The sequence below is a fragment of the Rhinolophus sinicus genome, chromosome 3 (assembly GCF_057876585.1).
Source record: "Rhinolophus sinicus isolate RSI-liver-muscle chromosome 3, RSI-T2T, whole genome shotgun sequence".
NCBI classification, from domain to species: Eukaryota; Metazoa; Chordata; class Mammalia; order Chiroptera; family Rhinolophidae; genus Rhinolophus; species Rhinolophus sinicus.
Window position 1 is genome coordinate 143216125 of NC_142503.1, and position 26713 is coordinate 143242837.

The following is a 26713-nucleotide window of genomic DNA, read 5'->3' on the forward strand; positions in this document are numbered from 1 at the left end:
ATATTGTTGTTTCTCCTACACACGTAAGGAGAGCTAGTATACCATTTTGGCATAAAGAAAAAGACTACACTTAGGAAAACATCTTTAAATTCTTATCAAAAGATGGGAACATGCCAACTAAATCCTCTGTATATGAGTTTCATGATCATAAAAGTTCACTTCCGCATTTCTTAAACAAATATTTATTGGGCCTTTTAAACATAAGGCCTTGGAGATACAAAGATGAATAATACAGGGTGGTCTCCATCCTCAATGACTATGAATTAACTTTAGCCAAAAGTCATTTCAATCTTAACAAGAGGCACTGTGTTCACGTCTAAGTAATATATATTTTATGGCAATATTTGGTCATTTTTGTCATCTCTATGAATTCTTATCATTAAAAACATGGAAATCAACTGAAGTTTATGTGTGAGTTGTTAACTACTCCAGTTGGTTCACAGGATCAAAAAAGAAAAAAATAAGGTTATTAGGTTGATACAAGTAAATGTCCCTAGTTATTTAGTGTGAGTGATCCATGGTGGACCATTCATTCATTATATGTTCTTATGGAATAAACAGTACAAGAAACCCCCAAGAGTAAACTGGTCTCTTCACTCAACTTCTGGGAAAAGAAGACAGGAGATGAATTACAAGCAATATGAAAAGAATCTTCATGTGTATTTAGTAGTAACATTTCTTTTCATCACCTTATATTCTCCTTTTCCTCAATTAGAAGTTAAAGGGATTCTTTGTCCACCTCTCCCCTCTCCTGTCTAGCTAAACCACAATGAGACTTTAAAAAGGGTAAGATCTGATGGAGGTTTAGACACCAGCTTCACCTGTACAGACACTATTCAATTGATCATATCCAAGTATAGTGGGCCTTCTGTTTGTAATTCAAGGCTGTACTTTTTGTTCAGGAGAAAAGGGTGGCAGACCCAAGTTTAGATGTTTTTTGTATTTTAAATTTATCATTTCACTGGTTTTCATTCATTTTATGATGCCAAAATCCTGAAAGCCCACATTTTGACAGGCATGGTAGAAAGCGCTTCACTCCCTTTTGGTTTCTCAGTTACTGAGGTCTTTTCCACCTAGGAACAAATTCCACTGAGGTGGAATCTCTTACACCTGCACCTCTATTCTGCCTAAAGATACTGCCTATCCTACTCAAACCCAATCGAGAGCAACAGTGTCATAACCAAGCTGGTAGAGCTACCTTATGTGCAACCAACTCTTACATAGACTGGTCCAGGTTTACCACAGCGTTTCAAACACTTTTATGCAAAGGAAGAGAACATTTCCCTTACCTATTTTAGTATGAGCATGTGTTCACTGCTTTCTACTCTGAGGCATAACTGAGAGAAGGAAAATTATGTTTTTCACTAAATAACAACAATACTTTCAACTTCAGGTTTAAAGAGCTGGGCATATGCAAATAAATGCCTGACTTCATATCCCCCCATAGAACAAGAACAAAGGGGAGCATAACATGCCCTTAGAGTAACTAGATATTATGGATTCGAGTCGACTAAATTCTTTATAGGCACTAATGACAGCTAGAATCTTAAAGGTAGTGGATTTTCTTCAATTAAAAACATCTTATCTTTATACTAAAATTAAGAACCTACCATCACACGGTGAGTTTTTGTTGTTCTTTAAGTGGCCTGCTGGGCTGACAAACATTTGGGGGCCAGGGAGGGGAAGCAAGGCACATTTTCCTTTTTAAAGTACTTCTTTCCAATTCAAGGGTAATACAACGGATTCGGTCTAACAGCACATTTACTAAAGTTCCTCTTGGTATATATCACTTCAGAAACTAATATATACATTAGAAAAACAACAACAAACCACTGAACTTATAAACCTCAGAATGAGGCCAAGGAAATAGAGGTATATTCCTTTTAAAGACGTTCTCCGTGGTTAGGAGGAAATGTCCGATGATGTCATCCCTAGATACTCCCTAGTGATGAACACTAACTACTGGCCTTTAAAAGGGGGACCATTTTCCAGCAAACCGTGGTGGCCGCTGAGCTGTGCTCAAATGTTCTCCAGCCGCAGTCAGGGAAGAGAGGTTGACCCGTGGTCTCCGGCCAGAAATGGGGGTGGGGGCGCCGGCCCCCCGGCCGCACCCCAGCCCGCCCAGCCCGGGGGCAGGCGGGTAGGGCCCGGGAGCGGCCCAGCTGCACCTGCTCCTCCCCTCACCCACCGCCCGAGGGCGGTTGTCCCCGACCGAGGCCCAGGCCGGCCTCGGGCCCCCCAGGCCGACTTCCCGCCCCCGACCTCGTCCCGGTCCCGGGAGGAAAAGACAATACATTTTAACGCCATTGGAGCTGCTGCTGAGCTGAGGAGGCTGCTTCTCCGTCTCCGGCGTGTGCGGTTCTCGCCGCGGCTCGCCCGGGGGCTCCGCGGGCTGCAGATGCAGGCTGTCGTCGCCAGTGGCCCCGGGCACCTCGGGCTTGTCGGCGTCAGCCATCCCGCCGCCACTGCCTCCGCCTCAGCCGCCTGCGCTGAGGGGCTCCGAGCGCGACAATGGCGGCGGCTGGGGAAGCGGTAACGGATCCCGATTTGAAAAGGCCCCGAGCGCTCAGTTGCCCGGATCTCGCGAGAACCAGTCGGGGCCCGGCGACTGGGAGATGGTGTGAGCCGGGGGTGGGGGTGGGAGTGCGAGGTGGGGGAGGGGAGGGGAGGGACGGGGTGGCGGGTCACGGACGCCATTGCTGCAGTCGGCCCTCATCCCGGCTGGGGAGGTCTTGACTGGTCCAGGAGCTCTTGGTGGGGCCATGTTCTGCCCACCGCCGGCATGTCGTTTGGCACCCAGTGGGGTCTTCGCTTACAAAAGTCATCTCTGGGTGTTAGAAACCTCTAGAGCTCTGAAACCCAGACTATTCAATTCATTCACGTAGGGGCATTTTAAATTAGAGAAGCACACACCAATTTACCTCTTAAAGACGTCTGCAACTCTTCAGGCTCCTGTTAGAAATCCTTTGAATAATGCAAATAAGTCACTTGCCACTTCAATGCTTAGGCACCCTGCGGACATTCAATAAATAATAATTGATGACTGGTTGCAATTAACCAAAGTGAATGGCTTTGAATTTCTTTTGAGTTCTGGTTTTCTTGACAATGAGGCTTTCCCTGGCACTCATCTATCAGTTTATAAAAAGAAGACTGAAGTTTTTAATTCTCCGGGCAACAATCAATGGAGAGAATCTATAATTTTTATAATATTAGATTACATGTTGGGTTTTGGTTATGTGTTTATTATATGCTGAAGGAAATTATATTTGAAGCAGTTATAGGCCCTCTAACAAATTTAATTACCATGTGGAGTTTTAAAATATAGTCATAGATTTTTTTCCCCCTTTTCCATTAAACTTAATAAACTCCCAACTCTAAAGTACTATGATTTCACATTGAAATAACTTTTATCAGCTGAAAAGTTCAAAAACTTTCCCAAATGTTTATTTTCATAAAGAAGGAAACATGTATGATTTCTATGCTTTGCAGAATATCACACACATTCGTGATAAAGTTGTAGTTAGAAACACACTCAAGTATTAGCATGATTTCCTCAATTTGCCCCTGGTCTTTGATATTTCAATATGTAGGTTTCTGCCCTTAACCATAAAACATTCGATCCGATGCTGAAAGAGTTGAGCTACTTCATCAAGCATACACACATAAAACTCAGAACAATTTTAATCATAATGAGTACACTTGGTAAAATACTACTGTTTAAGGTGCTACCGACATTGTTCCATAAACAGAACACATGCTACTGTAGTTGCACAAATTGCTTCTCCTCAGTCAATCCTAAAACTTAGTATTTGGAGAAGCAGAAGTGTATGTGATTTTGACACAGAAAGTGTGGGTTAGAATCCCAGCTCTTCCACTTTCTGCCTGTAACTCCTTGGGCAAGTCACTTAACTTCTCAATCTCTCCATAATAAATAAGGATAATAACACTTACCTTGCAGGATTCAGGTGAGGATTAAAAGAAAGCACTTTATGTAGGGCAAAGTGCTATATGAATATAAAGTAGTATTATAATTCCCTATCTCTCCAGGCTGGGCAGGGTTTTAGTCAAAGTGAATCTTGAGGTTTTTCTCAAGAACTGAATTATAAGTATTTTCAAAACATTCATCACTCTCTGTTATTCATTTGCTATAGTTGAATTTAATGATGCAAACTTAACCCTATAGTCCCTAGTACAGTATATTCTTGCAAAATCCTTCAATTGAACCAATTTAATATTTTAAAAGGTCTTTATGATTAAAACAGAGTAGTAAGTGCATGAGGAATACAAAAATTAGCATGGACCTGTTGGGATAGTACATTTATAAAAAGCACTATTTGAGTGCTGTAATAGAAATAAAAGTGAAGTATAATTAAAATTTTTTTACAAAAACAGGAGACCAGCCTGCATGCTGTATTGTGGTAATTAAAATATTCCATTAAATTATCTTGTGCTCTAGGTCACTATTCATCAGAGAAATGCAAATTAAAACTACAGTGAGCTATCACCTCACACCTGTCAGAATGGCTATCATCAAAAATCAACAAACAACTATTGGCAAGGATGTGGAGAAAAGGAAACTCTCCAGCACTGTTGGTGGGATTGCCAGTAGACACAGCCGCTATGGAAAACAGCGGAAATTAAAATAGAACTACCTTATGACCCAGCAATCCCACTTCTGCCTATTTATCCGAAGAAATCCAAAACACATTTGAAAAGATTTATGCATCCATATGTTCATTGCAGCATTATTTACAATAGCCAAGATATAGAAGAAACCTAAGTGTTCATTGATAGATGATTGAATAAAGAAGATGTACATATATGCAATGGAATATCACTTGGCCTTGAAAAAAGAATGAAATCTCATTATTTGCAACAGCGTGGATGGACCTAGAGGGTATTACGCTAAGTGAAATAAGTCAGACAGAGAAAGACACATACCATGTGATTTCACTTATAGGTAGAATCTAAAAATCAATGAATGAACGAACAAAACAAAAACTCAGATACAGAGAAAAAACTGATGGTTGCGGGGGATAGGGGGCAGGTTGGTAGCCGGGTGAAAAGGTAAAGGGATTAAGAAGTACAAATTGGCAATTACAATATCGTGAAGGGTATGTAAAGTATAACATAGGGAATATAGTAAATAGTATTGTAATAACTGTGGTGTCAGGTGGGTACTAAACTTATTGGGGAGATCACTTTGTAAGTTATGTAAATGTCTAACCACTATGCTGTACACCTGAAACTGACATAATATTGAGTGTCATCTGTAATTGGAAATTTTTTAATTAAAAATTTTTTATATTGATTGTTGAGCTTTTTGGCACCCTTTTAAATGCTGTGTCTAAAACAAAAGCATCATTCACTATGCTGTCGTCCTGGTCCTATAAATGCATAAAGGGCAGAGGTTAATTCCTACAGGGGGATCCATGAGAGCTGCATAAAAGAGCTGGATCTTAAAAGATGGAGAGAATTGGGGTAGCTTCTGAAGAGAAAATGATTAATCCTTACCACTCTATCTGACTGCTCTATAGATTAATCAATCTTTCTTCCCTCTTTTACTATTAATATTGTACTTACCTTAGCTAAATCTGCAAAAAAGGAAAAAATAGCTGTTAACATCCTATTGCTACATTCCATTTCTATATTTTTCTCTTTCTTCCTCTACTTTTTTTAAGTCCATATATGTACTGGACAACTCTTGACTAATGCTTTAGCTTTTATCTTCTCATGGTTCCCATTACAAATACACAAAATGTATTACTAGCACAACTTCACATAACTACTTACTTTTTTCTTCTAATTGAAATGTGTATGTGTAAGTGTGTGTAAGAGAGAAAGCCATTATACATATGTAGAAATTTAAAATCCCCAAATATTTTCAATTAATATTTAATATGTATCATTTAAACAGGGTGTTCACCTGCTAGTAACAGAGACTGGAAATAATAGTATATGAAACAAGATAGAAGTGGTTACTGTCTTAAGAAAAATCAGTGCAGAGGGAGACATCCCAGAGGTATGTAGCTCCGTAGTCATCATGGACTCAGGATCCTTCTTTTAGCACCCTAGTGTGAGGCTTTCGTTCTTAAGGTCGCCCTATGGCCCAAGATGGCTGCTGGAGATCTAAGCATCTTGTCAGTATTGGAGGCCAGAGCAGTCCAGCAAAGAAGGATTCTATTCAGAATTCTCACACAACATTTCCACTCGTATATATATACATACATATATATATAATTAAGAATTGGAAGGCAAAGACCAAAATTATGAAGTCAAACAAAAAGTATAGTATGATTTTTAAGTCAGTTTCCTTGGCTTTATAAAATTAAATGGCTGGATATAGCTCTTGAGTTTCCAAACTTTAGAGAATTAAAACTTAAGATGAATTTATAACTTTAAAAAATACTGCAGTTATTTTTGAAATCCACAGGTAGTTCCCTTTTTCATCATAGAAGTTCATTCTATGTTGAAAAAGTAGATGTTGGTTATTGTCACTAGAAAGAAAAGCACAGTCTTATTCTGACAATCAATTATTTACTATTTCTTCCCTGCATCCCCACCCCAAATTGCTCTGCTTAATTTAAGAATCCATTTTTCAGCATTTAGCATTCTAAAAATACATCTGGAAGGAAGATCTCTACCGGCCAAGTGAAGTTTAGAATTAAGGCAATTATCTGAATAATCTAGGCAGAAATTCCACTCTCACCTCACTTATTCAAATAATTCAGATAATACCAAGGATTTTGCTTGAATTCTTTAGGTAATTTTTTTTTCATTTTTCAGCATTAAAATGCTGAGGTTATTGCCCAATAACAGATTTATTTTTGATTTTTGTAAGAAATATTGGGATTTTTTTTTTTCTTTGAAGACTATAGATTCCTTTAATTCCTGGATATTTGAGACTCACTTTTTATTCACATTCTAGTTTCTTAATTTAAAGGACTTAATTTATATTTTTAAATTAAATTAAATTTCTTTACTTAAGTTTTTCTTCAATCTCAGCCCAGTAACTCCATTACAAGGAGGATCAGCAGAGCAAATTTTCAAGAGTTCTGCCGTATTTCTCTTCTTATGTACGTATTACTCTCTCCTCCTTAATAATTCCATGAATTGGGTTTTCTCTGTCCAAAGCCACGAATATTATACGGTAACATTTTTAAGTATTCTAAGTCTAGTATCCTAATCCAAAATATACAACAGTTCCCTCTTGTCCACAGGGAATATATTCCAAGACCCTCAGTGGATGCCTGAAACCACAGGTAGTACTGAACCTTACATATATACTGTTTTTTCCTATACATACATGCCTACGATAAAGTCTAATTTATAAGGCACAGTAGGAGATTAACAACAATAATAATAAAATAGAACAGTTATAAAAATATACTGTAATAAAAGTTATGTGGACTCCAAAAATTCTACAATTTTGCAGCCCTTTTTACAAGGGTCACACCATTCCTGATGGATGGCTGATTGTGAACCCTGCTTGTTAGAAGCAATGATTTTTCAGTAGTATACAATGGTGATACATTTTTCATGGTGTATTGCAGAATAGTAGGCTAAAGTGATTTTATGTCATTACATTTCAATTCACAAACTTCAAACATGCTATAAATATATATGTATATATGCACACATTATGTATATGAACAAACTTGATGAGGTGTATTTCCATGGTTTTGATGTCTTACTTTATTCAGCAGTCATCCAGAAAAAGATATAAAGCTTTAGATTAAGTGAAACAGTGTAGTTATCTAATGTAGGATTTAATGCACAAAGACTTAGCGGTTTACACAATAATTAGTAGTGCTGGGGGAGCAAAGATTTAAAAGCGATTACTAGAGTTTGAAAAATTAGGAAGGGCAGGAATCACGGGGAAACACCACCAATGATCTTTGTTGCCTGTGGCAGTAAGTCTCAGAATTTTCTTACACCCAGAAGCTGCTAGCATAACATCTCATCAGCCATTTGTTGATATCAACAAGTTTACTGCTGCTGAGATGGTTTCTCCTTCTTCTCTTCCTACTCAAATTTTCACCAGTGCCTCTTATTGGTACAGTTCAAGTTAGAATATTGCTAGCAATGGAGTCTGAGAAATGTCTCATACAAGGGAAAGCTTAGAGGGGTAAGGATGATGCATCAATAAGTAATATTTGGCACACTTTCTATGACATTTGGTATATGTTCTCAGGTACTCAAATACATGGGAAAGAATTATTATATTCATTTGTTCATTCATCATTAATTCATTCTTTCTGTCAGATTTAAGAATGCCTGCACCTCTAAATAAGATTAAGCATGTAAAAACAGTTGTACCTTATGTTATTCTCTTGACTCCCTTAACAAATCTCAATTGTGAGTTCCCTGAGATATCCTTCAGATTACTAAGGAGACTCATGGTAGTACTGTCAGGGTAGATGTTCTAACAGTCCCAAAGTCATTGAGAAAATACAGGTTTGCATAAAGACCCATTTCTTTGCACCTAGATTTCTACGCCTGGCCTTCTTTTGAAACTAATGTGAAAAACATTTCTGGAAAATCAGACCTTATTCTTCCCAACTGTTTATTGCTGTGAGCATCATCTAAAGTCCTGGTACAGTCATATAAGAATAACTGAGCACTGTATATAGAATACTATATGAAAATTCTTAATCAGTCTTCAAAACATTAAGTTTATACTTTCTCATTAAAATCTTTACATTTTAAGTATTATTTTATCAAATAGCCACTAACTTCAACTTATTTTATGCTGACTTTTTAGCTAGCATTGAAAAATAAGGCCCTTTGCAGGCCTTTCCAATCGTCTTCTATAGTTGACTAACATGACTCTGTGTTTTCCTAAATACTCATTCAGTTTAGCTTTGCTTAAAATATGAGAGGTGTGAGTTTTATTTGGCTAGCTCAATTTTAGATATCTGATATCAAATATGCAAACGTTTCTTTTTTAACAATGAACGAATTCCCGAAAAAAAAAATACCTCATGTTCTACAAAATCATGTACTAAAAATAACTAGTGACCTAAGAAAATGAAAAGACAAGCTTTGACTGGGATAAAATCCCTTGCAAAACACATATCTGATAAAGGACACATATCCAACATATACAAAAAACTCTTCAAATTCAATGTTAAGAAAACAAACCATCCGATTAAAAAGTGGGAAAAGATCTGAACAGACATCTCATGAAAAAAGATAGGCAAATGGATAATAAGCATAAGATGTTCAATATTTTGTGTCATTAAAGAATTGAAAATGAAAACAACAACGAGATACCACTACATAGTTATTAGAATGGCTAACATCCAAAGCACTGACAGCACCAAATGCTGATGAAGAATGTGGAGCAATAGGAACTCTCATTCATTGCTGATAGGAATGCATAATGGTACAGCAACTTTGGAAGACAGTATGACAGTTTCTTGACAGTATGACAGTTTCTTAACTGTATGACAAAGCTTAATATACTTTTACAAGTCAATGAAGCAATCACCCTCATAGTTATTTACCAAAATGAGCTGAAAACTTATGTTCACACAAAAATCTGCACATGTATGTTTTTAGCATCTTAATTCATAATTTCCAAAATTAGTAAATATCCTTCAATAGGTAAATGGGTAAACCAACTGTGGTATATCCATGCAATGGAATGGTATAAAGTGATAAAAAGAAATAAGCTATTAAGGCATGAAAATTCAAGGACTAATCTTAAATGCATACTGCTAAGTGAAAAAAAGCCAGTCTGAATAGGTAACAGAGTCTGTATGACTCTATACTTGCATTCTGGAAAAGACAAAACTATAGCGACAATAAAAAGATCAGTGGTTTCCAGGGGTTCACCAGGGAAGTGTGGAAAGAGGAGGAATGAATAAATGGAACACAGGGATTATTTAGAGAAATGAAACCATTTTGTTATGATATATAATGGTGGATACAAGACATTATACATTTGTCAAAACCTGTAGAGCTAAACAACACAAAGAGTAAACTCATATGTAAAATATGGACTTTAGTTAATAATAAGGTATCAATACTGATTCATTAGTTGTAACAAATGCACCACATTAATGCAAGATGTTAATAATGGATAAAACTGTGGGGTAAGAGGGAAGGAGGTATATAGGAATATTCCATACTTTCTGTTTGATTTTTCTGTTATCCTAAAGCTACTCTAAAAAACAAAGTCCATTCAATTAAAAAAATAACTGGCAAGATTTAGGGGAAAATCATGCTGGGGAAAAACCCAATGTAAAACCCATGCAACTTCATAACCAGAGCACTACAAAAAGCTTTACAAACCTAACGAAAATACTATCACAGTTAAAAATACAAGTTAAATATATACATTACAATATATCTAGAGCTTCACAAAAAATTAATTAAGAAAAATTATGCAAAAGTATAAGGAAAGGTTCAATTACGAAACTAAGAGCAAATGCACAAAGATCAGGAACAACTGTTCAATATGCACTTCAAGACCGCATGTGGCCAAATTGAGGCAAGAGGATGAAGGAGGAGTGAATGGGCAGTGTGTATAAGACTGCTTTCCTCCACAGCTCACTGCATTCAGCTGTGTTAGTGGACTTAGAATTAAGCTTCTTTTATGTGGTAGACAAAACACTAATGTGCTGGAGAAAATCATGTATAAGCCAAATGGTTTCCACATTTTATTGACATCCCTATCTGCCAATAACTAGCTCATATTACAGAAACATAGACCGCAGCAGAATAAACTGCTTTTGTCTCTCTGTTTCTTTAACCCAGCAAAATAACTTCAGCCAAATAAATATATTATACTGTAGTTATGGCTCACACATTGGTGGAGATTGTGCCCAAGGTACCCTATCATATTCATTGGATTGAACACTAAATATAGTAGAAGACTTGAAATATACTTTAAATTAATTAATTTAAGGCTTAGGGGCAGTCAAATTAAAACCAATTAAATAAAACTTTACAAATGACTCCGAATTGAAACATGTAGTGAATTTTTTTTTGCAGGGAAGTTTACCAGCAAAACATAATATCTCATTTTCAATGGGACTCGTCCAATAGGCCAGCATTAGATCATTACCTACACTAAAGTGTCATCATGCTCAATTCACTTATGAGTCCACTTAGATAATCTCTTCACTGTTGACAAAAATTCCACACAGCCATTTTCTAGTCAAATCTAATCCTCCTATTACTGTACTCTCTAATCCTGTTTCAGCATGTTCAGCATTGGTACTTGCTAGAGATCAGATGTTAAAATGACTCCATCTGATCTCAAAGGAAATCCAAGGGAAACAAATAGAATGAGGAGGCAAAACAAAAACAAAATGAGGAGGCAAAACAAAAACAAAACAGGACTTTAAGCCAGTCAATACTTAGCTGCAAAACTGAGAATGAGACCATGGATCATTCATTTATAGCAGAAATTTTGAATCGCTCCTTCCATTACTATGGGATTATAAAAATGGACTTCCAATGCCCTGAGTTATGAGGAAAATTATATGCACATATGCATTTTTAGGTAGAGGGTACATATTTCTTATTGGAATTTCAAAACCATTTTTAATCCTCCAAAAAGATTAAAACCACTTACTCGTATGTAGGAAAAAAGTATGGGGAGCTACAAATGACACTCAAAATAGGTAGGAATGCTTTTTTTTTTAAAGAAAGAAACAGGTGAGTTTTAGATATAGCTAATAATTATCTAACACCATCTAAAGCCAAATAAGCATTGGATTAATGCTTTAAATGTTTATAACAAAAGTAATATATTTTTGTCTTTAATCATTGTTTAAAGTTTTGCATTTGAAAGTTGTAATATCCAATGTTTGAGTAAATAGCACATTTCAAATAAAAAGGCACAGCTACATTAAAACATTTAGCTCTGAAAGAATAATCTAACTTCAGCCAGACGAGATGTAGATTTCCATGAATAGCTGAAGGTAACATGTTGGTCTAATAAATTTAAGAGATGACCCCTCTGTAGAAAACTTGAGAGCAAGGAGTCAACTGGAGCCAAAATGGCAAGAATTCATTGCAAGCAAAATTTTTCTTTGAAAAGAATTTTTAGCTGACGTATTAGAAGAAATTCTTGCTTTCAGTTCCTCTGTGACTCCCCCATTCTAGACTATATTCATTGAAGCAGAGCTGTCACGTTCTTTACATTTCTATAGTTACCATGTCTCTAACAAGGTAGATAATTAACACTTCTACTCTCTGACATAACAAAAACCTTAATCATATAAGGGACATTATTTATAGTGTATAGAATTAGAAACAAGGAAGCAAAGTGTTTAGAAATAAAGCTGATCTGTAGTTATATAAATTGAAATTTTCTTCTGATAGCTTAACACTTATTTAATCATAATGAATTAGATTTTTATCTTCATAGCTAACTACCTAGATGATCATTTTAAAAATATTTTTAGTATCTTGTTAAACACAAATCAATAAAACCAGGTATACACACCCAGTAGTCAAAATTTTGGGCCAAGAAGTAAAGAAATAAATGCACTTATTTACTTATTATTTATTCATTTACTTCATTTATGATTTTATGACAATATTTACGTGAGGACATATATTAAAACAGATAATTAAAATAAAACAATATGCCAATACCTGAGATAACAAAATTACAGCAATCAAGGCAATAGAGAAAAATCACACAAATATAAAGGCCTTAAAGTCTTACATAGTTGCTCATTTGTAGCTTTTAATTTGACTCTGACATCCCTGATAACCAAAAGAAAAGGTAAATGTGATCAGTTACATGATATACATTGTATATTAGAAGAGAACATACCACTTACCTTGAGATGGCTTAAGTGAGGAGGAGGAGTATAAGAGTTCAATTCATGAAATTGGTATTTTGGAGGAATGTCACATAAAAAAAATAGTAAGTGATGTATTGGGCAAGCCTTTAGTTAACAACTCTATAACAAACATGGAGCAGGCTGTGTAAGCTAAGGATTGTTTTATATAGAATATTTGTGTATAAGATGAAAGTGGAATGTCAAAACATAGTAAAGGCAATTCTGTTTGGGGAATGTCTAAACAATGCCACCCTCATATTTACCTTTCTCATAATTTGATTGCTCTGAAAATAAATAATAGAAGTATAGGTTAACCATAGCTTCTTTAGAAAAGCATTCAAATATTTCATATCTTTCCACAACTTTTTAAACATAAAAGTTGGGCGGCAGACTTTGGTAAGAACCTGAAATACAGGTATTCTAGGTTTTATTCTATTCTTCATTACTTCTTTGGCAATGGAAAATAAAATATAAATTATTAATCTCTGTGCTTCTATGGAACTTGCCAAGTTGTTTTGCAATGTATCTCATCAAGGGCAGAGACCAAATCTCATCTATCTTTTTATCCCAGCATCTAGCAAAGGAAATGAAACATAATGGATTTTTAATCCATTATGCTTTCCCAAATGAGCCACTTTGCAGACTTTTCAGAGCATCACCCTTTTTCATACAGCATGAAAAGGGTCAAGGTTAAGTACCAAGGAACCTAATTTGTAGTCAAAACTTTCCTTTGGCATCAATTCAAAATCATTAACTAAAAGCACTGTATCAACTGATGTAGGTATGGATTTTTGAAAACTCCAGAAAACCATCCAGAGGAACCTTCAAAGTATATGTGCATTATGTCAATAACATGACGAATCAGCATCCACTCAAATGATTGTGAAACCATGGCCCTATCCCAGTTTCTAATCTGGGTGAGAATTGTATCTGTAACATCCAGATTTTTAAAATCAATGTCATGAGCATTTACTATGGAGCCATATTTAAATTCATAAAATGACAAGTCAAAGTCTCCAATCATGATAAATTCTTGTAGTAGGGCCCATATAACAACAGTAGAATCATGTAATTTAGTCCTGCTTCCTTGAGCAGGGATTGAAAAGAGAATGGGTGATTGGAGATCATAGTATGGAAATAGAGAGTGGAGTAAGTTATAGCATGTGTCTAGACAATGTCAAAATCAAAATAAAGTTATAAAATTCATAAACAGTTTGTTAATATTTTGCAAACAAAATAGTAACTTCTGAACTTATTTGAATAGAATATTCTTGCAACAGTGTAAACACATACATAGAATAATAGATGGAAGAAAATGATCTCCTTTCCCATACTCTATGAGTGACTGTATTTCCAGTATACAATCTCTCTACTAGCACCTTGCAACTTGAAGTGTGGTTCTGAGACTAGCAACCCATAGCATCAGCTGGAATACTGTTAAAAAATGCAGAATCTGAGACCCAACCTCAGATTTACTGAGTAAGAATGTGCATTTTAGCAAGATCTCCAGGACATTCATATGAACATTAAATTTCAAGAAGCACTGCTCTGCCCTAGCACCTAGTACCAAAAAAGAATATGGACATTAGTGAGCTTTTAAAAAGTCAATAAAACCATGGCTATGATCATGTCACTGGAAGAAGATACTTCTACTTTTTCTCTTGGTGGGTAGTTAGCTAGTTTTAAATAAAAATTAGTTTTAAATGAAAAAAAAAACACAACTTTTTTTGTAAAGTCTTTTATGAACTCCCAGTTATATATAGCCCATTTTTTGAAATTTTCTAAGTTAGTAAATATTCCAAATGACCATAGAGTTAATTATTATTATTGAACTATAACACAACTTTATATTATGTGTTTTCAGCATTATTTTTTACATGAACGATGACCCAATTCTGTGTTTACATTTTCCCCAATTGTTGACAATTTAATGATTCATAAAACCAATAAGTAAGTATTTAGGGCATCTACAGGTGTTCACAACTTGCGTGTTCTGTATATATTATAGTATCCAAACATAAATAGAATTGGAACCTTATAACTGAATTTAAAGAACAAGACCCTTAAGTAAGAATGAGGGGAGATATTTTTGTTGTTTTTGTTTTGTTTTGCTTTCAATGCTGTTTAGGCTTGGATTGTATATAGTCAACAACGGTCTTTATCAGAGCGTCCCTCACCTGGTGTCTTCCAGCTCCCAAGTGGAAGCTAGATCTTACTACGCAATACTTCAGCACTACGGACAGCGCCGAGGCACCTAATCCTAAAAGAGGAGGGGAACCGGTTGAGTTTGCGTAACGGAGAAAAAGTGCAGCAGGGGAAAATAATTCCAAATGCCGCATGCAGTCTTCAGTTAAACCTTTCAATCCAGTCTTTCACATATCGGAGAAGGAAGACGTAAGAATTTAGTCTCTACTCCTCGACTGAGACTGAGGTCACCGAGCACAGCAAAATGCTCGCCGCACAGCTACCGGTGCAGCTAGGAGAGGAAAACAAGGATTTCAACAATAAATTAACTCCCCACTGCCTTAGGAAGGGATATTGGAGACGAACTCCGATTGCTAATCTGCAGCATGTGATATGAGGGAAAATGTGCGCATATCTTTTTTATTTATTTTTTCTTCTTTTTAGCAGATAGAAAGAACAGATAGAGCCTGTTGCTGCAGTGGCGGATTCCTTTCCGCCTCTCATTTCCCATTTCTTCTCTGTCTCACATACACACAGTCAAACACCCTCACATACGCGCGCGCGCAAATATTTACACACTGCTACATCGAAGAAATGTATGCACATTTCCCTGCAAATACACTCGCTCGCACACACGTACTTCGCTGGCGCCCACGTCCTTTCCCTCTCACCGACAGATACATTTACACGCGTAGGCCAGGAAAGCGCAAACCACGGTCCTGTGACTCCACGCAGGTTCCCAGGACACGCCTTTTACATTATTATTGAACCGATCAGCAACCACAGACAAACCTGCCAACACTTAAGTCTACTCTCTGGATTTAATCTCCATGGCAACAAGCATGGAAGGTGAGACAATCCTGCCTGCGAAGTAACTTTCGCCCGGTTCCCTCCGCATTAACTGACAGGGTTCCAGTGCAGGACCAGATGAGAAGCATGTCCTCATTCTCTTGTATTTCTGAAACTAGGAAGCTGGAAAGGAGGTGGGGGGAAGGAGCCGGCGGGTCTGGTGAGTTCAAATTCTGAAGCAGAAAGAGCCCTAATGTTTCTGCTACTGCTGCTGCTGCCGCCGCCAAAAAGAAAAGGGGGAAAAAATCATGTGTTCTGTGTGGGGGATGCTTCCCCCATAATGTTTTGTAGGATGTTTCCATGCTTCTTCAGTTTAATATGTCCAAAGAGAACTGGAGACAAACAAGGCAGAATGACAATGACAGTCTAGGTTTCTCTAGTGAGACATTTTGAGAATTTTCAGACAAGGTTTTCCGTGCTTTGAAAGGAAGGAATGTCAAGAGCCCTTGAGGAGTCATCCAAAGATTTTCTTAAGAGAAATTCCCTTAAGGTTGAAATCTGCAAGGTTGGGGGGGGTGGATTCTGGCAGATCCCAAGTGTTCGGATACCTGGGAAGGCCTGAAATTTATGTACTTCATCCTGATGAAGACATCTGGGTTTGTAATTTAAGGTTTTCCTTTGATTCCAACACATTCTGTTCTTAACGATTAACAAGCTCTGTGCAGATGTGGCCTCAGTAATGTTTCTTTTATCTCTTTACTTTTAATGAGATTTAATAACCTTGATGAATGGTGTGGGAGTCTATGTGTGTGTATGGGAGGAGTCATTCTTTTTTCAGCTTGGGTTTTCTTATGTCTCATTTCATGAAATAATAAATGTTCATATTATTAGCATTAGAGATTATTATATCTAATGACCAAGATCAAAATACTTTTCAGCCAGAACACTATATTCCATTATAATATTTCAGATTTGCTGTTTGGAGTATCATTAATAGATAAATAAACAGGGGAAAAACCTGTTGATTAAAATAAAATACAGGAGGTTCTTTTTCTTTTAATAGTCACATACTTTTCAATATTGGTTCTGCAACTGCACATTGCTGCATGTAAATTAAATAATTATATGTTCCTGAAAAGTGAATTTTTATACCTCCAATCAGTAAACTTATTTCATAGAAGAAACATCACACACAACATTCATATTTTATGAAAGACTATATATAAGGTATAAAAATATTGTTATCTTTGCTTAACTAGTCATAATGGTATGATTTGTAAGACTTACCATAGAAAGATTTTTATTTATTGCCTAATAACTACAAAACAATTCAGTGAGCTTTGGGCCTTTGGGTATCTATAGGTATACCCTTGGTCTAATCTTATGACTAATCAGGACTTATTAGACTTATCAATAGAAATCCCAGTTTCTGTGAAGGAGATGATGGTGCTTTCAACGCAATTGCTCATTTCTAAAGTACATAAACATTTATTCCAGTAATATGACTTGAGGCAATATCTTATCATTTACAATAGTCCTTAAATACTTTGACCATAATACATATAGACCCTGATATTTAAACTGTGCAATGTTGATAATTTTACACACACCCCTTTTCTTTCCTGGTATAGTGTGCTTAAAATAACATTTCCACACAATTTTACATTCCACTCTTTTTTGGAAATTTTATTTCTTTCTTCTTAACTATATTTTTCTCATAAGGGTTAACTTATTCATGGTTTTGTAACTTCATGGTCTAACTTTCTCTCATTTTTCTTTCATTTTCTATTTCCCAGTAAACAGGATATTAAAATGATGTTTTCCCTCTGAGGTAGGCATTAAAATGTCTGTTGTGCAGAAAGAATCTGCTGATTTTTTTGCTTTTCCATCTCTTCCAGGGTTTAGAGAAACTGAAAATATATCTTTTGTCCACAGCTGTTGAGTAATTTTGGGTGCTTATTAACTATGAAGAAATCAGTGTTGTAACTAAAGACCTATTTATTCTTGACAATATTTTGTTATTAACATTACTTTTATATCATATGATGTTCTGTATAATAGAAAGGTGCAAAGTTCTGCACACATAGTACATTCTCAAAAACTTTAGACTTGGTGTTGAAATGAAACAAGTTGTTTATTTCACAGAGCACGTAAAATGGAAAGTTGGGGCAAATGTTTTGAAAATTTAGGCCTGAAAATACTGGTATTTCAGCTGCTACATACATGGCTTAAATTTCCAAGAGCATTTGTATCCTGAATACATTGTTAAGCAATTGTTTAACTTTTAACTTATTTGCTTGTGTAGACACAACATGCAGCAATGGCCAGACTTTCTTCAACCTTGAATATTACTCGTGCAGTTGTTCTCCTTGACCTGTATTTTGTTCTCATTTTTAGTGTAAGGTAGAATTTTAAGACAAATACAACAGTATAAGTTCTTCCTTTTTAGATGTTAATAAAACATCTGTTCTTTCTCAACCCAATTTTTTTGTTAAAAAAGGGAAATTTCTTAGTCTTTAAACTCCCAGTGAATTTACTCGGCTGTGCTTTAAAAAACTGAATACGTATATAGTCATGCTCTTACTATTGAAAGTAATTAGTCTAATGATCTAGACTTCTGCACTTTTAACTTTTATACAAATAAAACTTCTGTACTTTTAACTTTTATACAAATAAACCTTTATCACCTGACTCCATTTTCTCTTTAGCCATCATTTCTAAATCTTCTCAATTTAGTGCCCCTCTAGGACATTCAACTGAAATTTATTAAATAATGAAAAAATTTGGGATGACAAACCCACAACTGTGTTTCAGTTCTTTGTTCCCATCACCGCTGCAGAATTGGATACTCTTTACCCACACCTTTTAGAAACTCTAACCTCCTTTGTTCCAAGTGAACTTCCCACTAGATTTACTCATGTCTCTAATTACTCCTTATACAACTCCACTATGAGATCTGATTTTCTCCTTGTAAGAGAAACATTCAATGAGGCTCATTGCTAGGCTTCTTCCATCTTCAATTGTTTCAAGTACCTGCAAGTAGAACCTTAAGGGAATTCCAACAAAATTGCCTTTTGAATCGAACCAGAAGTAGATCTGACTTCCTACAGGATAATACTTCGAATACTTGACTTTGCATATTTGAATGCAGACATTGTCTTTCTTGATTTTCCCTTACCTAGGCAAATCTCAGCAATTCTTTCCATGTCTTAAATTTTGATCTGTGATGTTTTGATGCTTCTATGTACTGGACTCTCTCTGTCCTGGATGCATTCTTCTGCACAAACTTTATTTGACAACAATGACCTTCAGGTATTCTCCCCACCAGCTATTTATGCTAGACAAAATTATCTGGATTAATTTATTTAAGGCTGCCTGTTAAAGTGTCTACTGTGTGCCAGGTATGAGCACCATGAATTCACTAAGTTCAGAACAAAACTCTTCATTTACTTTCTAAATTTACACTTTGCTTGTATTTCTTTATTTTGGTTAATGAAAGCGCTATTATTACACTTGTCCAGGCTTAATAGAGTGGCATCATTTTTGACGCCTCTCTATCCATGGCCTACTACATTCCACCAGTTGCTAAATCTTAGCTCTCATATCTTTATAAATATTTTTCAAACCCATTCCCTTTTCCATACATTTACCTCCTAGTCCAGGCCATCATTGCTTCTCACCTGGACCATTTCTTTTCCACGATGTTCCCTCCCTGAAATCTGTCTAATTCAGTGTCAACATCAACCACTCAGGCTTTAAGCAAATAAATTTCAAACTCATCCTGACAGTTAAGATATTTCACATTTTGGCTTCAACCTACCTTTCCAATGTTTTGTTTCCTGTACTCTCCTTTGCTTGGGCCAAATTGCTCACTATCCTCTGAACAAATCCAGCACTTTTCTGCCTTCATATTTATTGTCATGCTGTTTGCTTCTCCACATACCTGAATCCTCTGTGTGTCAAAACTCAACTCAAATACAATCTCTTACCAACAACAACAACAAAATATTTCTTGATCCCTAAATGGGTGAAATCTCTGTTCCCTCTAAATTTGTTTATCCTCTTTGAATCTGTTTTTTATCAAGACATTGAAGATAATATTTACCCTGTATTGTTGTTATAGAGATTAAATAAAATAATATACAAAGCAGTGTTTGGTACTCAGCATGTGTTAAATACAGACTTATTTCCTTTGTAGAAGGCTTTGTAGAAGCCTACACTTTTTTATTTTTGTTTGTACATGGATCATCTCCGTTACAAGCTGGAACCTCTTTGAATAGAGAGGTCCATGTCTATTAGAATATAGTAGCAACTCAATAAATGTTTTTGCATGGAAGTATAGCGACTAGTATCACTTTCCATATAGACTGACGAATGAATAATAATAATGTTATTATTTTCTATCATTTGGACCCCATTCAATTTAAGATTACATTTGCTTTTTGAAGTAAACACCTCACATCTTTGGCTCATATTGACTTTTGATTAATTGAAACTTCAATATTTAACATGAACATCCAAGTAAAGTCTCCTCTACCTGAGGTTGAAGCACCTCACTCCTTCCCACTTAAATACAGAACTTTAGAAGTGTTTCTATTAAATTTTATGTTCTGGTTTCAATCCAGAGTTCCAATCATCAGAATTGTCTTTAATCTTGACTCTGTGAGCTGCCATATAGTTTTCAGCCAAACTTTGTGCCAAATTTAGTAATTGTAACTTCAATGTCTTTCTTCAGCCTAGTCAATGTTTAAAAACTAAGGAGGATGCAGATAGAATGAAACCTTTGTGTTACTATGTTACTACAATGGAGAGCGCTCTCTGACTATAGGAACCAATATTTATTGGGAACACTTTCGAGAACTGTGACTCTACATAAAAATACTATTATCCAGGCATATCTCACCATCTTCCCAAAAAAACATATAATGGGAGACAGTTAAATGCATTGCTGAAATCACTAAACCATGGCCTTGCTATTTTCCTGATTCCCCATGTTCATAGTAAACTTTCCAAAAAGGAAGTAAATTTGACATTACATCTTATTAAACTCATGTTAACTTTTAGTGACTTCTTAAATGCTGCAAATTAACTGTTAAATAATTAACTATGGACTTGTAACAAAGATTAATTCCAAGTTACCAATATGCAATTTTCACAATTTCCCATCACTTTTTCTGAAAGTGAGACATTTTTCCACATCCATAATTTTGGCAGCATTTTCATACTAGTCAAGTATTTCTCAAAGGTTTTGAAAGGTTTTTGCAGATGCAAGTTATAAATCATCTTATCCTGAGAATTTTCACTCATCTGTGACTAAACAATATTCTACTACATTCTTGTCTTTTATTGTTTGATATTTTGGTCACTTCTAAAGACCATTCCACATTGGTTAAAAATACAGAAGTAGATTATGTAGTTCTGCCTTTCTTTGTCATCTGATACCATTAAACCATCTTGTACAAGTAGGGACTTTAATCATTCATTAGTCAATTTCTTGATCTGAATATATTTTGTATAAAATCCTACCACCTCAAAGCCTTTGCAATGGCTATTTTCTCAAACGTCAATGCTCTTCCTCCAGATACTGTCATGGCTCCTTTCTTGACATCATTCAAGCTTCAGGTTAAATGTTGTCTCGCTAGGGAGGCCTTTGCTGACTTCTAATTAAAGAAGTTCCGTTTTTCCAACATTATTCTCTTTCCTCTTAACTTGCTTTGCTTTCTCTCATAGCTTTTATGACTACTTGAAATAACATGCATAGATAGATAGATAGATAGATAGATAGATAGATAGATAGATAGATAGATAAGTATTTTAAATATACTTGTGTCTTCACCACCAGGATGTAACACTCATTGTGTAAGATACACATTATTATCTAGTTCACCACTATAGCATCAAGAATAGTACTGACACATAGCAGATACTCAATATATATATTTGTTCAGTGATTAATAAAATATTATTGCTATATTTATTATTATATATTACCTTAAGCTCATTCAGTTCTTTAGAATTCCTGACAGTATCCCTAAAGTTTTTGGTCACTTTTCAGCATTAGTCTCTGTTACACTGCATTTCTTCTAATATATTTATACCAACAATAGAGAGCTAAAGAGACCTTGTGAATTATGTTTAAAGCCATGAAACAACCATCTATTTGTTCCCCCAACATAGAATAAAAATTGCTGACTTTAATGACTCACGAGCAGTGGCTCTGTATGTCCATTCATTGTTTGCATCCCTACCTGGTTCCAAAATCCTTTGAAGAATCTTAATTAAGTATCTTTGAAGTACCTTACCCTTCTTTGCTAAGTGTAACTGTAGCAGTAAAGTAATAAAGAGGGCAGGGGCAGAGGAAGAAGGGATAATTGTAACAGACATCTTAAGCTAACCAAAGTCACTACAACTGAATACAAATTTTAACTCTATACTTTCTGGTAGTCAACACCAAAATATTATGATGGCTACATATCTTTCCTTAGACAATAGAAGGCAACTCACAAAGTTTTTAGGAAAGATCTGCTTTCTCTACTTTTGAATACTACAAATCATGTGAGTCCTTCAGGGAATATTGTATTAATCAATCTGATTTTTAAAAAAGAAAAAAACAGAAACACTGAACTCTGAATGAGCTGGTGAATTTTGATATTTGTCCTCAAGGCCAGTTTTTTTTTGAAATTGAATAAAAGCTTTCTTGTTCACTATATTTTAACTAAATTTATTTTTATGTTCTGGGTGTTTAAAACTTAGGCTTTTTAAAGCCAGAACTTTATTCATCAAAAATTACATTGTTCAATAAATTTAGTTTAATTCAAGTCAAATATTTATTGAATACCTACATTATGCCAGGAATTGTGGCCACTACTTAAGAAGTAGTTATTTTTCCATAAAAAATGATAAGTAACTGTCCATAGATTATCTAAGACTCTAAAAACAAAGCATTATCTGGTATATGTTAAACAAATTATAATATAAAATATAAAGGATTTTGTATTTCTAACTAGGAAGGTACCTTGTTTTGATTTAATAGTAACAAATGAGTGTGCTACATCTAGAAAACACCTCTTATTTTTATTTGGTTGGTTGGTGGATTTTAATAAGAATAACAGAATCTAGAGGATTAATCACTGGCTAAGAGCCAATTTAACAATGCTTAACTCTTCTAATGATTAGCTATCACCCTGTGTTTTTGCTTACATTATGATTTTAAGAACACATAAATAAATTTAGCTAACATCTTAACTATACTTAATTTAGGCTATTTCTACATGATGGTAAAATGAACTAGCTTTAAAATGTACAGATTATTTAAGCTGCCCAGATGTTTTAACTTTTGTTGTCATTTAACCAGACTCCGAGACAGAGTTTAGTGTGCAGGATGTTTAATAAATAGTGCCCTTGAGCTCAATCTCTGTGGAAGAAAGGGGTATTTAGCAAGAGTAGGCAGAAATTGAGCTGTGATTTGGAACCAATGACAGCCTTGGTTTACACCAGGTAGAACTCTAGACCTAGAATGGTCCTTCAGAGTTGTGCCCCTTTGGGTCAAGATAACCGGGTTTTTTTACTGTCACATCAACCAGTCATTGAAAATGGTCTGCCCTAGGAAGTGGCCTGACCTTGGTGAGGCAGCTCTTTGCTATCCAGGCAATCTGTGCAAGGGGCTCACAGTTGGAGACTATCTGCTGGCAGCAGTCCCAGATGCTGGGCAACAAGTCCTTGATTGAAGGGAATCTGCTGGGCACACCAGTGTCTACCAGTAAACCACTCTTATTGCTTCCTCTTACCCACATGTCCCCTGAAATATCCTAATGGCATATATAGCCTAGCAAGGTCATGGTTCTAGCAAAAAAATAATTCAAATAAGTTACTTGGCTGAATCAGGCAGTTACTTGGCAAATGTTTGGTAATTACCAAGTAGAAACATCATGTTTTTCAGTTTCTCCACCCATTAAACAAAGGAACCACCAAATGTATGGATCGCAACAAAAGACCTTCAATTGATGAAAGCAATAAAATTAGAAGTTTAGTTTAAAAAAATGTTCTAGTTAAGTCTCAAGATCATTAGCTATTCAGTCCAGTCTCCTATGCCTCCTATGGGATAAATTGTACAACAGAGCTGTGAGGGTAAAGGGGATCAAATATATGGTGATGGAAAGAAAACTGAGTCTAGATGGTGAACACACAATATGAGATATATAGATGATGTGTTACAGAATTGTACACCTGAAATCTATGTAACTTTAGTAGCAATTGTCACCCCAATAAACTTGAAAAAAAAAGTTGTACAACAAGAATTCTGTCTTCAGAAAAATCACTCTGAGCCACTTAAGTGATCCTAAATTAAAAAATAATAATAAAGTATATTCACTATTAGGGCAGGAAAAATGATTTTGTGGAAAGAAATTCAACAGAGATGTTTGAAACAATATTTTTTTTTCCTTTTATTAAATAAAAAAATCAAATAACCAGCATAGCCCAGAATGTACTGAATATTTCTGACACTTAAGGTTTGAAGATTAAGCCTCTTTGTAATCCAAGCCACTATAAGATAACATATTGCTTGATATTAACTGGTGTCCTAGTTGGCAAATAATTTTAAAAGCTACAAGGCTTGTTCTTATTAATTACTCCCTTTCTCTACTCCTTACCTCCCATTCAAAAAAAAAATCTGAAGGGCCAGTCATTTTAATAAACATAGTTCTTTAAAATTATCAGAAGAAGCAATAACCAAACGCACACACAAAAACCCCTAAATGAAACAAAATGACAACAAACAAAAATGAAAGCACTAACAATCTATCATTCTCAGTTATTGGATGGCAAGATATTTGATGACAGTTCTCTCAAGAAGGGTGGATGTGGGTTAGTAACCACTGATTTAATTAACTGATTTTAATTTTAATTAACATTAAGACATCAAATGGGATTTGTTGTTTGTTTTTTGTTTTGTTTTTTTGCTTCAACACAGTCTTTTCGAACACTTTTGTTCTAGTTTTAGAATCTTAGTGTAGTAGGAGCTTAGATGTGGGAATCTGATGGGAAGACGACTGAGGAGCTGGCCTAGAAGCTGAATTTTCATAGAAGACACACTGTCCCTTTCAAACACTCTTTAACTTAGATTTTATGTTTATTAGATTTTATGTTAATGTCCCTTTCAAACACTGTTTAACTTAGATTTTATGTTTATTTAGGGTGTTCTGAAAGCTAATGGAGATGATGGAGAGATGGCTAATGGTCCACAGTGGCTTGTTACTTGCAAGATGCTATATTGGGTACTGCACTTACAAACAAAAATTTAAAAACACAGTTTCTCTTTTTAAGAAATCACAATTTAGTGTTTGGAGTAGTAGTAGAAAAGAACATAAGTCTAAAAGTTAAAGGATGAAAAAGAGAGAAGACATTAAAGGGATCAGAATCTGTATCAGACAAAATGGCACCAGAGATAGAGCTTGAAACATGGACTTTAGAGAATTTGACGACCTCAAAACTTGTGATTACTTGTAGTATTATCTACACATGAGAAAATTAGATCATAATTCAGGTCAAAAAAGCTCTGGCCTAACAACTTTGAAATGCTTTTAATTAAAAACTTTTCGGATTAATTATTTGAGTATTTACCTTCACACTTGATTTTATATTTAGCGTTATGTAGGTACTGTTTTATGTGTTCACAAAGGCAATTCTGTAATTTCTACAACAGAAGTAGCATCTCCAATGCTAATTTGAACCTGATTCATATCTGATGTTTTCTAACATCTTTTGTGAGTTTAGTCAAGAAGGTTTGAAAAATGTCAGATTTTATAAAACAAGTACCTGCCCAATACCACACATGGATAAAACTAAACTGATTCCAATTTTGTATCTAGGCCAAGAGGTGACTGCAGCTGGAATTCTGAAGAGCCACCAGGATGTGACAGTGAATAATGAGTAGTACCTACTGTGGCAACTCTTCAGCTAAGATGAGTGTCAACGAAGTATCAGCTTTCTCATTGACTCTGGAGCAAAAAACTGGCTTTGCTTTTGTTGGGATTTTGTGTATTTTCTTGGGACTTCTGATTATCAGATGCTTCAAAATCCTGTTAGACCCGTACAGTAGCATGCCTTCCTCTACATGGGAAGATGAAGTTGAAGAGTTTGATAAAGGGACATTTGAATATGCACTTGCATGACAGCACCAGCTTTATGGATTTTAACATTATGCTATCGGGACTCATGGTGGATACAACTGTAATTACCTTGAGCGTGCTGGAGAGAGGCTCATTTCATTCACTGAATTCAATAAATGTGTGTGGTTAATTTATCCACCATGGTGTAAATGATAAACCATTATTGGGTTTCCTCACCTTCCTCTGTCTCCCATACTGAGGTTCCAATGAATAGAGCAGAAGATCACTCCAGCCATATGTACCATCTTTATTCTTATCTCATACATCTCCCTTAAATCTCTGTTTCCTTTTTGTGCTAATGAACTGTGCTAGAGGCTTCCTGCTTCTGCCCTTCGGCAATGCCCAGACACCCTCTCCACATTCCCGACTTCAGACCCCCAGTGTTAAAGACCAGGTGTCTTAAACATAAGGCACCCTCAGTCCAGAGAATAAATCAAATATGATTTTCCTAATAATAGCCATTGGTCAAAAATGTTTATGGGTGAAAAAAATCTCACAAAACTAATACACAAATCCTGAAAGGAGTGACAGGCCCTAAAGGTCCCCAAATCTCACAATGCTCTGACCCTCTAGTTATTCTTCTAGAATCTCTTGCAATAAAAGCCCCTAGCCTGGGATCCAAACCAGATTTGCTTCATACTGATACTTTCTCCTTCTCCCCTTTTATAAACAGTACAAAAAGGGAGTTTCCAGCATGACCTAGTGAAAGAGCATTTTTCCAGAAATAAGACGTCCAGTCTCCGCCCTGCCATGATTAGAGCT

The 26713-nt window shown here is 35.6% G+C and overlaps 2 protein-coding genes across 4 annotated transcripts in view; one reads left to right on the top strand and one right to left on the bottom strand.

Annotated features, from left to right (window-relative positions):
* Window positions 1–2609, bottom strand: part of MYEF2 (myelin expression factor 2) — a 38296-nt gene extending 35687 nt beyond the window's left edge. The window contains exon 1 of one of the 2 annotated variants that reach the window (XM_019730698.3): window positions 2295–2609. In XM_019730698.3, coding sequence (XP_019586257.1) covers window positions 2295–2455 — 161 coding nt within the window. In that variant the 5' untranslated portion in view covers window positions 2456–2609. The remainder of the gene's footprint in view (window positions 1–2294) is intronic. The other variant, XM_019730699.3, reaches the window with a different exon arrangement.
* Window positions 2610–15137: 12528 nt separating this feature from the next.
* Window positions 15138–26089, top strand: CTXN2 (cortexin 2). 2 transcript variants are annotated; one of them, XM_019730623.3, is made up of 2 exons: window positions 15138–15842; window positions 25652–26089. In XM_019730623.3, exon 2 carries the CDS (start codon window positions 25709–25711, stop codon window positions 25952–25954), a length of 246 nt encoding a protein of 81 aa, XP_019586182.1. In that variant the 5' UTR covers window positions 15138–15842; window positions 25652–25708; the 3' UTR covers window positions 25955–26089. The 2 variants fall into 2 exon arrangements, with proteins under 2 accessions (XP_019586182.1, XP_019586184.1); XM_019730625.3 differs by lacking the exon at window positions 15138–15842 and adding an exon at window positions 15852–16002.
* Window positions 26090–26713: the final 624 nt, after the last annotated feature.

Coding starts and splice junctions, on each gene's coding strand:
- CTXN2 (XM_019730623.3), top strand. CDS start 25,709: ATGAGTAGTACCTACTGTGGCAACTCTTCAGCTAAGATGAGTGTCAAC.